This window comes from Doryrhamphus excisus, chromosome 20, assembly GCF_030265055.1.
Source record: "Doryrhamphus excisus isolate RoL2022-K1 chromosome 20, RoL_Dexc_1.0, whole genome shotgun sequence".
Taxonomy (NCBI): domain Eukaryota; kingdom Metazoa; phylum Chordata; class Actinopteri; order Syngnathiformes; family Syngnathidae; genus Doryrhamphus; species Doryrhamphus excisus.
The window spans coordinates 2204097-2215844 of NC_080485.1; the positions used below are offsets into that span (position 1 = coordinate 2204097).

At 42.5% G+C, this 11748-nt stretch overlaps 2 protein-coding genes across 7 annotated transcripts; one reads left to right on the top strand and one right to left on the bottom strand.

Moving 5' to 3' along the window:
- Nucleotides 1-12: 12 nt before the first annotated feature.
- Nucleotides 13-5139, top strand: LOC131108060 (transcription factor 7-like). Of its 6 annotated transcripts, XM_058058811.1 has the most exons (6): nt 36-319; nt 1023-1380; nt 1481-1572; nt 1666-1825; nt 2015-2122; nt 2585-5139. In XM_058058811.1, the coding sequence occupies exons 2-6, from the start codon at nt 1045-1047 to the stop codon at nt 2588-2590; spliced, it is 702 nt and encodes a 233-aa protein (XP_057914794.1). In that variant the 5' UTR covers nt 36-319; nt 1023-1044; the 3' UTR covers nt 2591-5139. The 6 variants fall into 6 exon arrangements, with proteins under 6 accessions (XP_057914792.1, XP_057914791.1, XP_057914788.1 ...); XM_058058809.1 differs by having other exon boundaries at nt 13-319; nt 1484-1572; nt 1669-1825; nt 2015-5139; XM_058058808.1 differs by having other exon boundaries at nt 19-319; nt 1669-1825; nt 2015-5139.
- LOC131108291 (lymphoid enhancer-binding factor 1-like) lies at nt 5000-9134 on the bottom strand. Its single transcript, XM_058059256.1, has 9 exons — nt 8832-9134; nt 7753-8110; nt 7494-7618; nt 7230-7389; nt 6933-7040; nt 6764-6818; nt 5620-5682; nt 5299-5365; nt 5000-5012 (listed from the first exon to the last, which is right to left on the bottom strand). The coding sequence occupies exons 2-9, from the start codon at nt 8086-8088 to the stop codon at nt 5000-5002; spliced, it is 927 nt and encodes a 308-aa protein (XP_057915239.1). The 5' UTR covers nt 8089-8110; nt 8832-9134.
- Nucleotides 9135-11748: the final 2614 nt, after the last annotated feature.

Here is an 11748-nt window from a genome sequence, read left to right on the forward strand (position 1 = left end):
ACAGCCGATGAATCGTTTACACTGAATTATAGTTGAAATGACACATAGTTGGGATTTCATTGATGGTTTCTGTCTACAATGGCCTCTTTAATTTAATTTGTGGTTGATGGATGGATATTTAGGACTACAAGTTCCTTGCCGACAGTTTTACTGAATTCGAAGTCGACTCTGCATAATTCACAGGCGCCATTTTGGAGCGGGTGTTGACTTTTAGGTCCATTTTTGTCATCTTAAACTGGTCGCCATTGCGGATATTATTGCTTTCTATATCCATTTGGGGACGTCGTGAAGGTCAGATATGAACCTCAGCGATCCAGCGGTAAGAATATTCGGAGTAAATGCCACTTTCATTTAATGACTAATGAGCAGCTAATGCTAGCGCGCTAGCTAGGTCGGCTACTTAATTTTATGACAGAATTGAATATCGAGTATCGAGTATTTTTATTACTGTTAAGTTTTGTGAGCGAAAATGTAGATAATTATATTTTAATTAATAATTTTCGCTGATGAGTTGATGACTCCTGTAAAAAAACCGTATCTATGGCAACTTGTTCTTTTATCTTATTGACTGTTACAAAGACATTTTTCATGTTGACCATTACTGACTTTTTTCCCCATGAACCGTTACAACGATATCCCGTCATATGACTTGTACCGTATGCTGATTCCACCAATCAGAATTGTTTGAAGCAAATATAAAAGCCTTCCAGCAAAGTGAGCTTGATCTTTAGACATTTCGGTACAACATTTGGTGAGTTACTGTAGTCACAGAATTTTGAATATGAGAAGATTTATATATAAAAATATGTCAAATGCTTGTTTCTATAAAGCAAACCGTGTGACCATTGTGAAATATATCATTTGTTATTATAAATTACTTGACTGCCTAGATAAATACATAATCATTAAGCGTGCTTCTTTCCACTAGTACTAGTACTGATGGTAGTACATTGAATTTTGGACCTTATATACAACTTTGGAGGTTATACTTGTGTTTTATTTCTGGTCCTTGTGTGTTACAGCAATCTCCATCTTTGCACCAGCATGGAGCCAATGAAAGAGGCTGCTGGAGAGGAGTTCAAGTGGTCCGAGCTCCTCATGCCACTCCTGGAGCCCATAGAGGGGATTTATGGCGACCTGGACTACCATCAGTGCCATTCACAACCCCCTCCATCCATCGACCCAGACGACCTGCCTCTGTTCACCTCCTTGACAGAAAATGACATAGGCTACCTGGGCAACCATATAACTTATTCACCACCCTCCACATCCATCGACTTGGACGACCTGCCACTGGCCAACGTGTCGTCAGGGAGCCAGGACAGCGACTGGAGCGACTGCTCCAACCAGGCAGACACTGTGTTGAGCAGATGTCCTCAGGTTGGATATCAGCACTTTTATTATTAAGTCCATCTCAGTCTTCACAGGAACACATACATGTGAACACACAAATGCGACCTAATGTTTTTTGTGTCCCCAGCAGCACTTTGTAGAACAGCCAAAGATACTGCCAGACTGGACAACGCTGACTCTTATAGAAATACCTGGCTTCACAAACGTCTCCACATCAAAGTAAGTATTTGGAAAAAGCTATTGATTACAAATAACCATAATCATTCATTTAACTTCTATCTCTAATCTTTCCTTAACTCTTGTTTGTTTCAGCAGAAAAAGGAAACGTGATGTCCAGGAGAACGGAGATAAGGCCTACATTAAAAAGCCACCAAACGCCTTCATGTTGTTCAGGAAGGAGCAGAGGCTGAAGGTGATGGCTCAGTTCAATATCAGTGGCTGTGCTGAGGCCAATAAAGTCCTGGGTCACATGGTGAGTGTTCACACTATATCGGTTACAGCGCCTGGTCTTATGGCGGGATATGAGTTTTTGGTCCATATCACCCAGCACTAAGCCCACGTTGACTAAGCAATTGAGGCACAGCATATTCGTATATACATGGATGTGAAAAAGACTGACAGTGTTGTTGAGTGACAAAAATGTGTTCTTATGTGTCCACAGTGGAGGTCGCTCTCTGAGCAGGAGCAGGAAAAGTATTACCGCCTAGCTGATTCAGAAAAGGTTATACACAGCCAGTTGTACCCAAACTGGTCCTGCACAGAAAACTATGGAAGTCCACCATGCTCATGTTCAACAGTGAAGATGTTCATCAATGAAATCCCAACTATGTGTCATTTCAACTACATTCAGTGTAAACGATTCATCGGCTGTGTTTACGTTTTAAAACTGAAATAGATATATTGTTATACAATCACAGAGATTTCCAGGTGATTTTCCTGAGCAATTGCAATACTGAGTTAGCTCGTCCAATGCCATCTGCTGTGGTTGTCCGTCCCTGGACAATATGTTCAAAGTGGGCTACCAGTGGTTTATAACTTGCCAGCAAGATCTTGAGTGCCTTATGATGATGAGGCATCCACCTTGTGCCATCCAAGTTGGAGGGTTTTGGCATACTGTGATCCATTGCTGCAGCTATAAGCTTGATTTCTCTGAGTTGTTTTGGGGAGAAGTGGTACTGTTTATGAATGAGGACGTCCTTGACCTTCTTGAACATCTCATTGTCTTTTATAGCTCTGAGGACAGCCAACTCAAGCCTATGCGCTACACAAGGAATTGAGATGAGCCAAGGTGTGTCTGCCTTCAGCAAAGCTGCAAGACCATTTCTGCACCCAATCATCACAGCAGCTCCATCTGAAAAGCCCAAAGCCCACCAGCTTGTCTTTCCAGCCCATCAAGTTGTATCTGTCAAAAGCCCCTTCAATTGACTGCAGGATACCTTGGGCATTCCCATTGTTCTGTCAAGGAGGACCCAAAGGCAGAGTTGGCAGGCACTACACGAGGGTGAAGGTCGGTACACAGGAAGTCAGTCCAATAAGGCAAAGGTATCCGAGAGCGGCAGGCAGGAGGAGAGGTCGAAAAGCAGACAAAGGTTGAAAACCAGGCGAGGCGATAACGAGGAGTGCTAGGACGAGACATGAATGTACAACGAACTTGCACCAGACAGGAGGAATCAGAGGCAATAAATAGCAAGCAGGAAATCAGGTGATGAGGGACACCTGAGCACAATCAGGCAGGGGCGGGGTCTCCAAGGTGAAGGCGGGGTAGCCTCTGCAATTGACAGGAATTGGCTCACTGGTTCCCCATCCAGAATGTACCTGACGTAGACAAGTTCCTGTTCAACTGTCCACTTATCCATGGAGCCATCAGCCAATACAGATATGACACGTGCGTTCTGGATGTTTTGAAGTTGGGGTTTCTTTAAGATTTCATAGATGAAGGGTATGAATCTTCGGCAAGCATTATCTGAGGTGGAATGTTTGGGGATGTCCAGTCCGTTCTTCTTCTGAAGATCAGCAGATGTTGATACTCAACGAAAGGTTTTTCTTTCTGAGCAACATAGTAAGCATTGTTAAAGAGCTTCATAATCTTTTCTTTCCTTTCAAGATGACATTGACGTACTGCATCTACCGTTGGCCCCTCATCACAGTGGCTCTGCTCCCAGTCACGATCAATACATTTCAGATGGGCTTTGTTTGCGGCATGTGATTGAAGTGTGCCAATACGAAATGTTGAACAACCCTTGTACATGACAGAAGACTTGTCTGTACAAGACATTTCGTTGCTTTCTGATGAATAATCCAGCCATGGAACGTCCTTTAGCCAATGCTGCTGAAATTTCCCTTTTCTCTTTTTTTCATATTTCTGAGAAGAGCTGGAACTCTTGCTGGTACTGGCACATGGCTCAGCCTCTGAATATGTGGATTGAGCATCATCACTGACTTTAACTTTGTCTCCTCCACATCTAAACCGGTCACATCGGTTGTCTTCGTTTTGGATGCAGTGTCATCTGTCTTCTTTACAGGAGCTTCATCTTTTTCTTGGCAGATGGTTTCCTTGTCTTGATCTGTAAAGATACGTCACCTTTATAAGCCCAGGCTGATATTAAATTAATTATCATTTATCAGTGTTTAATATATTTAGCATCAATATATGCTGATAATTCATCAGATAATAGTACTGACGCATTGTATTTGGAGGAATGTCTGACAAATAGTGTAGATGTATGTTAACATGGCATACCATACTACCTTACACATGGTAGTCGTAGTAAGCAGTGATATTTATAAGTTGTGCACCACAATGAAACATTATTGAATAGACACATTTGTGTACTAGTAAAGTGTTTTTAATCCAGAAAAAAATGCTCAATGGTCAAACAATAATTTGTGAAGCAAAGGTGAGAAAAATCCACAGAGAAATGGAAGCGCTAGATTTTGTAGCTTGTGCAAAATCAGCACTTGGTATTGGATCTAATGGGTGGTGTTTCATTGTGACCACTTCAAATTGTCACAGCAATGTGATTCACTCACCTGTGCCATCATTTGATTTGCTGCCGCTAATAAAATACTTGTTTAGGAGGCACTGCTTCATCACTTTTTGCTGTTTTCCTTCACAAGTTGTTGAAGAATTAGACCATGTTGGCAGGGACGCCATGATAGATGTTTTCCTAGTCAAACCATCGCTCATTGGTTGATCGCCAACAAGAACGGGTGTGGGAAAAACGCAGACTGTGGACTCGGGACCGCGGTCTAAATAAACGATTCTGATTGGTCCATTTCAAGATTTGCAAGGATTAGTTTACAAATTACCACCGGAATTACACAGTCCGTATTTTACCAACACCCAACAAGAACCGCTTTAAAAAAAAACTCTTGGCAGTATGGCATGCCAAAGTGCACTTGCCCCACGGGAATATCACTGATTGGATTTACTTGCCCCAATTTTGTTTTAACTTGCCCCGGGCCATCGGTACATCGTTATTGTCAAGCCCTGTTATGGTTATTTGTAATCAATAGTTTTTTCCAAATACTTACTTTGATGTGGAGACGTTTGTGAAGCCAGGTATTTCTGTATGAGTCAGCGTTGTCCAGTCTGGCAGTATCTTTGGCTGTTCTTGATGAGTCAGCATTGTATCGTCTGGCTGTTCTACAAGGCGCTGCTGGGGACACAAAAAACATTAGGTCGCAGCTCTCATTGAGTCTGAGGCACATTTTACACATTACTCTTAAAATGCATGTATGTGTTCCTGTGAAGACTGAGACGGACTTAATAATAAAAGTGCTGATATCCAACCTGAGGACATCTGCTCAATTTAGTCAACTTGGATTTCCCCCAATGAAACCTGCTACAGGATGTCTACCTTGCTTATTTTTGACCAGGATATTTTTTTCTTACCAGACACAGTTTATACTCAACTTTCTTACGGGAAGTAATATATATGTTACCTCCCTAAACTAGACTTAAGGAAATACACAGTTACAATTTTACTGCTCACTGCCAAATGTTCTCGACCTGAAACACATGAAAGAGCAGGAACAGTTGGTCGTCTCTCCAACACAGCAACAACCAACAACCAAAACGCAACGCCGCCGTGTGGCGCCACTGTGCAACAGCACCGAGCAGAGAAAGTGTCCTACTTTCAACCAACAATTATAGGAAGATTAAATGAAAACCCCTTTGTTTTTGTTTTTTCACACCTTTATTAATGCGAATATAATTGTCTACATTTTCGCTCACAACACTTAATGCTGTGTATATGTACCTACCGTATAGCATACGGTACAAGTCACATGACGGGATATCGTTGTAACGGTTCATGGGGAAAAAGTCTGTAATGGTCAACATGAAAAATGTTTTTGTAACGGTCAATAGGATAAAAGAACAAGTTGCCATAGATACGGTTTTTACAGGCGTCATGAACTCATCAGCGAAAATTATTAATACGAAATCGATTGTCTACATTTTCGCTCATAAAACCTAAGCTTTAATTCGTAACAGTAATAAAAATACTCGTCTCGATATTCAATTCTGTCATAAAATTCATGAGCCGGCCTAGCTAGCGCGCTAGCATTAGCTGCTCATTAGTCATTAAATGAAAGTGGCATTTACTCCGAATATTCTTACCGCTGGATCGCTGAGGTTCATATCTGACCTTCACGACGTCCCCAAATGGATATAGAAAGCAATAATATCCGCAATGGCGACCAGTTTAAGATGACAAAAATGGACCTAAAAGTCAACACCCGCTCCAAAATGGCGCCTGTGAATTATGCAGAGTCGACTTCGAATTCAGTAAAACTGTCGGCAAGGAACTTGTAGTCCTAAATATCCATCCATCAACCACAAATTAAATTAAAGAGGCCATTGTAGACAGAAAACATCAATGAAATCCCAACTATGTGTCATTTCAACTACATTCAGTGTAAACGATTCATCGGCTGTGTTTACGTTTTAAAACTGAAATAGATATATTGTTACACAATCGCAGAGATTACCAGGTGATATGTAGCACATCTAGTAGAGAAAAGGCATTAATTTGTGCAAAAGAAAAAAATATAGTCATTTATAATATTATATTCCCACACAATTACATTTTTGTATGTACAATATGAGAAATGTTACTATATTTTGATCATTTACGGGGATAATGAAATAAATAGTGTTTATTAGACTGAATTAACACTGTGTTCTTCAACCTTTAGCTAGCAGGCCCCTTGAGGTCCCAGACTCTAATTTGAAAATTCCTCGTGTGTACAGCCGATTGACAAATGTAACTTCGTACAATGTCCACTAGGTGGCACCCTGCCCCTTCTCAGGTACAATGACAGCAGGTGTGGTTGAGAACACAACACAACAGGCCTTAAAAGACAAATCTTTTATTTGTATTCACACATGTGCAGTCACTTTTACTGTGAATTGGTGTATTTTCTTTGTTTAAACCTGCCCTCTGCTTCCTCTTTCTGCCCTGAAACACACACAGACACACATATATATAAATATTTATATACTTATATGAGGAAAACTTCATTTGAGCTGAAAAAATCATCTTCACTGTTGAACATGAGCATGGTGGACTTACATAGTTTTCTGTGCAGGACCAGTTTGGGTACAACTGGCTGTGTATAACCTTTTCTGCATCAGCTAGGCGGTAATACTTTTCCTGCTCCTGCTCAGAGAGCGACCTCCACTGTGGACACATAAGAACACATTTTTGTCACTCAACAACACTGTCAGTCTTTTTCACATCCATGTATATACGAATATGCTGTGCCTCAATTGCTTAGTCAACGTGGGCTTAGTGCTGGGTGATATGGACCAAAAACTCATATCCCGCCATAAGACCAGGCGCTGTGACCGATATAGTGTGAACACTCACCATGTGACCCAGGACTTTATTGGCCTCAGCACAGCCACTGATATTGAACTGAGCCATCACCTTCAGCCTCTGCTCCTTCCTGAACAACATGAAGGCGTTTGGTGGCTTTTTAATGTAGGCCTTATCTCCGTTCTCCTGGACATCACGTTTCCTTTTTCTGCTGAAACAAACAAGAGTTAAGTAAAGAACAAACGCCTACTAGAAGTGAAATGAAGCTTGATTATGGTTCGCATTTGTAATCAATAGCTTTTTCCAAATACTTACTTTGATGTGGAGACGTTTGTGAAGCCAGGTATTTCTGTATGAGTCAGCGTTGTCCAGTCTGGCAGTATCTTTGGCTGTTCTTGATGAGTCAGCATTGTATCGTCTGGCTGTTCTACAAGGCGCTGCTGGGGACACAAAAAACATTAGGTTGCAGCTCTCATTGAGTCTGAGGCACATTTTACACATTACTCTTAAAATGCATGTATGTGTTCCTGTGAAGACTGAGATGGACTTAATAATAAAAGTGCTGATATCCAACCTGAGGACATCTGCTCAACACAGTGTCTGCCTGGTTGGAGCAGTCGCTCCAGTCGCTGTCCTGGCTCCCTGACGACACGTTGGCCAGTGGCAGGTCGTCCAAGTCGATGGATGTGGAGGGTGGTGAATAAGTTATATGGTTGCCCAGGTAGCCTATGTCATTTTCTGTCAAGGAGGTGAACAGAGGCAGGTCGTCTGGGTCGATGGATGGAGGGGGTTGTGAATGGCACTGATGGTAGTCCAGGTCGCCATAAATCCCCTCTATGGGCTCCAGGAGTGGCATGAGGAGCTCGGACCACTTGAACTCCTCTCCAGCAGCCTCTTTCATTGGTTTCATGCTGGTGCAAAGATGGAGATTGCTGTAACACACAAGGACCAGAAATAAAACACAAGTATAACCTCCAAAGTTGTATATAAGGTCCAAAATTCAATGTACTACCATCAGTACTAGTACTAGTGGAAAGAGGCACGCTTAATGATTATGTATTTATCTAGGCAGTCAAGTAATTTATAATAACAAATGATATATTTCACATTTCACAATGGTCACACGGTTTGCTTTACAGAAACAAGCATTTGACATCTTTTGATATATAAATCTTCTCATATTCCAAATTCTGTGACTACAGTAACTCACCAAATGTTGTATCGAAATGTCTAAAGATCAAGCTCACTTTGCTGGAAGGCTTTTATATTTGCTTCAAACAATTCTGATTGGTGGAATCAGCATACGGTACAAGTCACATGACGGGATATCGTTGTAACGGTTCATGGGGAAAAAAAAGTCGGTAATGGTCAACATGAAAAATGTTTTTGTAACAGTCAATAAGATAAAAGAACAAGTTGCCATAGCAACGGTTTTTTTACTGTCATCAACTCATCAGCAAAAATTATTAATACGAATATGATTGTCTACATTTTCGCTCACAAAACCTAAGCTTTAATTCGTAACAGTAATAAAAATACTCTTCTCGATATTCAATTCTGTCATAAAATTCATTAGCCGGCCTAGCTAGCGCGCTAGCATTAGCTGCTCATTAGTCATTAAATGAAAGTGGCATTTACTCCGAATATTCTTACCGCTGGATCGCTGAGGTTCATATCTGACCTTCACGACGTCCCCAAATGGATATAGAAAGCAATAATATCCGCAATGGCGACCAGTTTAAGATGACAAAAATGGACCTAAAAGTCAACACCCGCTCCAAAATGGCGCCTGTGAATTATGCAGAGTCGACTTCGAATTCAGTAAAACTGTCGGCAAGGAACTTGTAGTCCTAAATATCCATCCATCAACCACAAATTAAATTAAAGAGGCCATTGTAGACAGAAAACATCAATGAAATCCCAACTATGTGTCATTTCAACTATAATTCAGTGTAAACGATTCATCGGCTGTGTTTACGTTTTAAAACTGAAATAGATATATTGTTCATATTATTTCCAGGTGTTATGTAGCACATCTAGTTGAGAAAAGGCCTTAATTTGTGCAAAAGAAAATACAGTCATTTATAATATATGTATTTTCCCACACAATGACATTATTGTATGTACAATATGAGAAATGTTTTGATATTGTGATACCAGTATGCATATATTGTGATCATTTACCGGGATAATGAAATAAATAGTGTTTATTAGTCTGAATTAACACTGTGTTCTTCAACCTTTAGCTAGCAGGCCCCTTGAGGTCCCAGACTCTAATTAGAAAATTCCTCGTGTGTACAGCCGATTGACAAATGTAACTTCGTACAATGTCCACTAGGTGGCACCCTGCCCCTTCTCAGGTACAATGACAGCAGGTGTGGTTGAGAACACAACACAACAGGCTTTAAAAGACAAATCTTTTATTTGAGAAATGTACTTATTTAACATGCAGTAGATCAACTTTCCATACAGTTAAAAATAATCATGTTGAACACACAGATATTTGACTGTGACTTGACTACAGGAAAATAACAATTAATTGTGATATTAGAGAAAATATATATTTCTAAGCTGTAGAAAAATATATCTATTCTACAGTCACACATGTGCAGTCACATTTACTGTAAATTGTTGTATTTTCTTTGTTGAAACCTGCCCTCTGCTTCCTCTTTCTGCCCTGAAACACACACAGACACATATTTATATACATATTTATTTACATATATGAGGAAAACGTCATTTAAGCTGAATGAATCATCTTCACTGTTGAACATGAGCATGGTGGACTTACATAGTTTTCTGTGCAGGACCAGTTTGGGTACAACTGGCTGTGTATAACCTTTTCTGCATCAGCTAGGCGGTAATACTTTTCCTGCTCCTGCTCAGAGAGCGACCTCCACTGTGGACACATAAGAACACATTTTTGTCACTCAACAACACTGTCAGTCTTTTTCACATCCATGTATATACGAATATGCTGTGCCTCAATTGCTTGAGGAAATAAATCACAGTTTTATGATGACGGTACAGTATAATGCAGGGTTTCTTATAGTTTGGTCTGCGTTAATAGTGGCAGAAAAATATACCAGAAGAGTATGAGCAATTTTAAGATGAACGTGGGCTTAGTGTTGGGTGATATGGACCAAAAACTCATATCCCGCCGTAAGACCAGGCGCTGTGACCGATATAGTGTGAACACTCACCATGTGACCCAGGACTTTATTGGCCTCAGCACAGCCACTGATATTGAACTGAGCCATCACCTTCAGCCTCTGCTCCTTCCTGAACAACATGAAGGCGTTTGGTGGCTTTTTAATGTAGGCCCATCCATCCATCCATCCATTTCCCTCCGCTTATCCGGGTCCGGGTCGCGGGGGAAGCAGACTTAGTAGGGAAGCCCAGACTTCCCGGTCCCCGGCCACCTCCTCCAGCCCCACCGGGAGGACACCAAGGCGTTCCCAGGCCAACTGTGAGACATAATCCCTCCAGCGTGTCCTAGGTCTGCCCCGGGGCCTTTTCCCGGCTGGGCATGCCCGGAACACCTCACCAGGGAAGCATCCGGGAGGAATCCGGACTAGATGCCCGAGCCACCTCAACTGACTCCTCTCGATGTGAAGGAGAAGCAGCTCCACTCTGAGCCCCTCCCAGATGACTGAGCTCCTCACCCTATCTCTTCGGGTGAGTCCAGCTACCCTACGGAGGAAACTCATTTCAGCCGCCTGTATCCGCCATCTCATTCTTTCATGACCCAAAGCTCATGACCATAGGTGAGGGTGGGAACATAGATCCACCGGTAAATTGAGAGCTTTGCCCTCTGGCTCAGCTCTCTTTTCACCACGACGGTCCGGTACAGCGACCGCATTACTGCCGAGGCGGCACCGATCCGTCTGTCGACCTCACGCTCCCACCTTCCCTCACTCGTGAACAAGACCCCGAGATACTTAAACTCCTCCACCAGGAGCAGGACCTCATTCCCAACCCGGAGGGAGCACTCCACCCTTTTCCGACTGAGAACCATGGCCTCTGATTTGGAGGTACTGAGTCTCATCCCAGACGCTTCACACTCAGATGCAAACCGCCCCAGTAAACGCTGAAGGTCGCAGCCCGAAGAGGCCATAAGAACCACATCATCTGCAAATAGCAGAGATGAGATTCTAAGGCCCCCGAACCGGACTCCCTCAACACCTTGGCTGCGCCTAGAAATTCTGTCCATGAAAATTGTGAACAGAATCGGTGACAAAGGGCAGCCTTGGCGGAGGCCAACGTTTACCGGAAACAGGCTCGACTTACTACTGGCAATGCGAACCAGACTCATGCCCCGTTTGTACAAGGACCGGATAGCACGTAGTAGGACGCCACCAATCCCGTACTCCTGGAGCACCCCCCAAAGGACGCCACATGGGACACGGTCGAATGCCTTTTCCAGATCCACAAAGCACATGTAGACTGGTTGGGCAAACTCCCATGCACCCTCAAGCACCCTCGCGAGGGTGTAGAGCTGGTCCAGTGTTCCACGACCAGGACGAAAACCGCATTGGACCTCTTGTAACAGAGGTTCGACCAACGGTCG

Bases quoted from the DNA above. Each gene is read 5' to 3' on its own strand.
- LOC131108060 (XM_058058805.1), top strand. From the start codon at position 1,045: ATGGAGCCAATGAAAGAGGCTGCTGGAGAGGAGTTCAAGTGGTCCGAG. The intron at 1,381-1,480 runs GTTGGATATCAG...TTGTGTCCCCAG, and splicing joins TGTTGAGCAGATGTCCTCAG to CAGCACTTTGTAGAACAGCC. The intron at 1,826-2,014 runs GTGAGTGTTCAC...ATGTGTCCACAG, and splicing joins ATAAAGTCCTGGGTCACATG to TGGAGGTCGCTCTCTGAGCA.
- LOC131108291 (XM_058059256.1), bottom strand. From the start codon at position 8,088: ATGAAACCAATGAAAGAGGCTGCTGGAGAGGAGTTCAAGTGGTCCGAG. The intron at 7,619-7,752 runs GTTGGATATCAG...TTGTGTCCCCAG, and splicing joins TGTTGAGCAGATGTCCTCAG to CAGCGCCTTGTAGAACAGCC. The intron at 5,683-6,763 runs GTAAAAGTGACT...TGACCATTACAG, and splicing joins AGAAAATACACCAATTCACA to ACTTTTTCCCCATGAACCGT.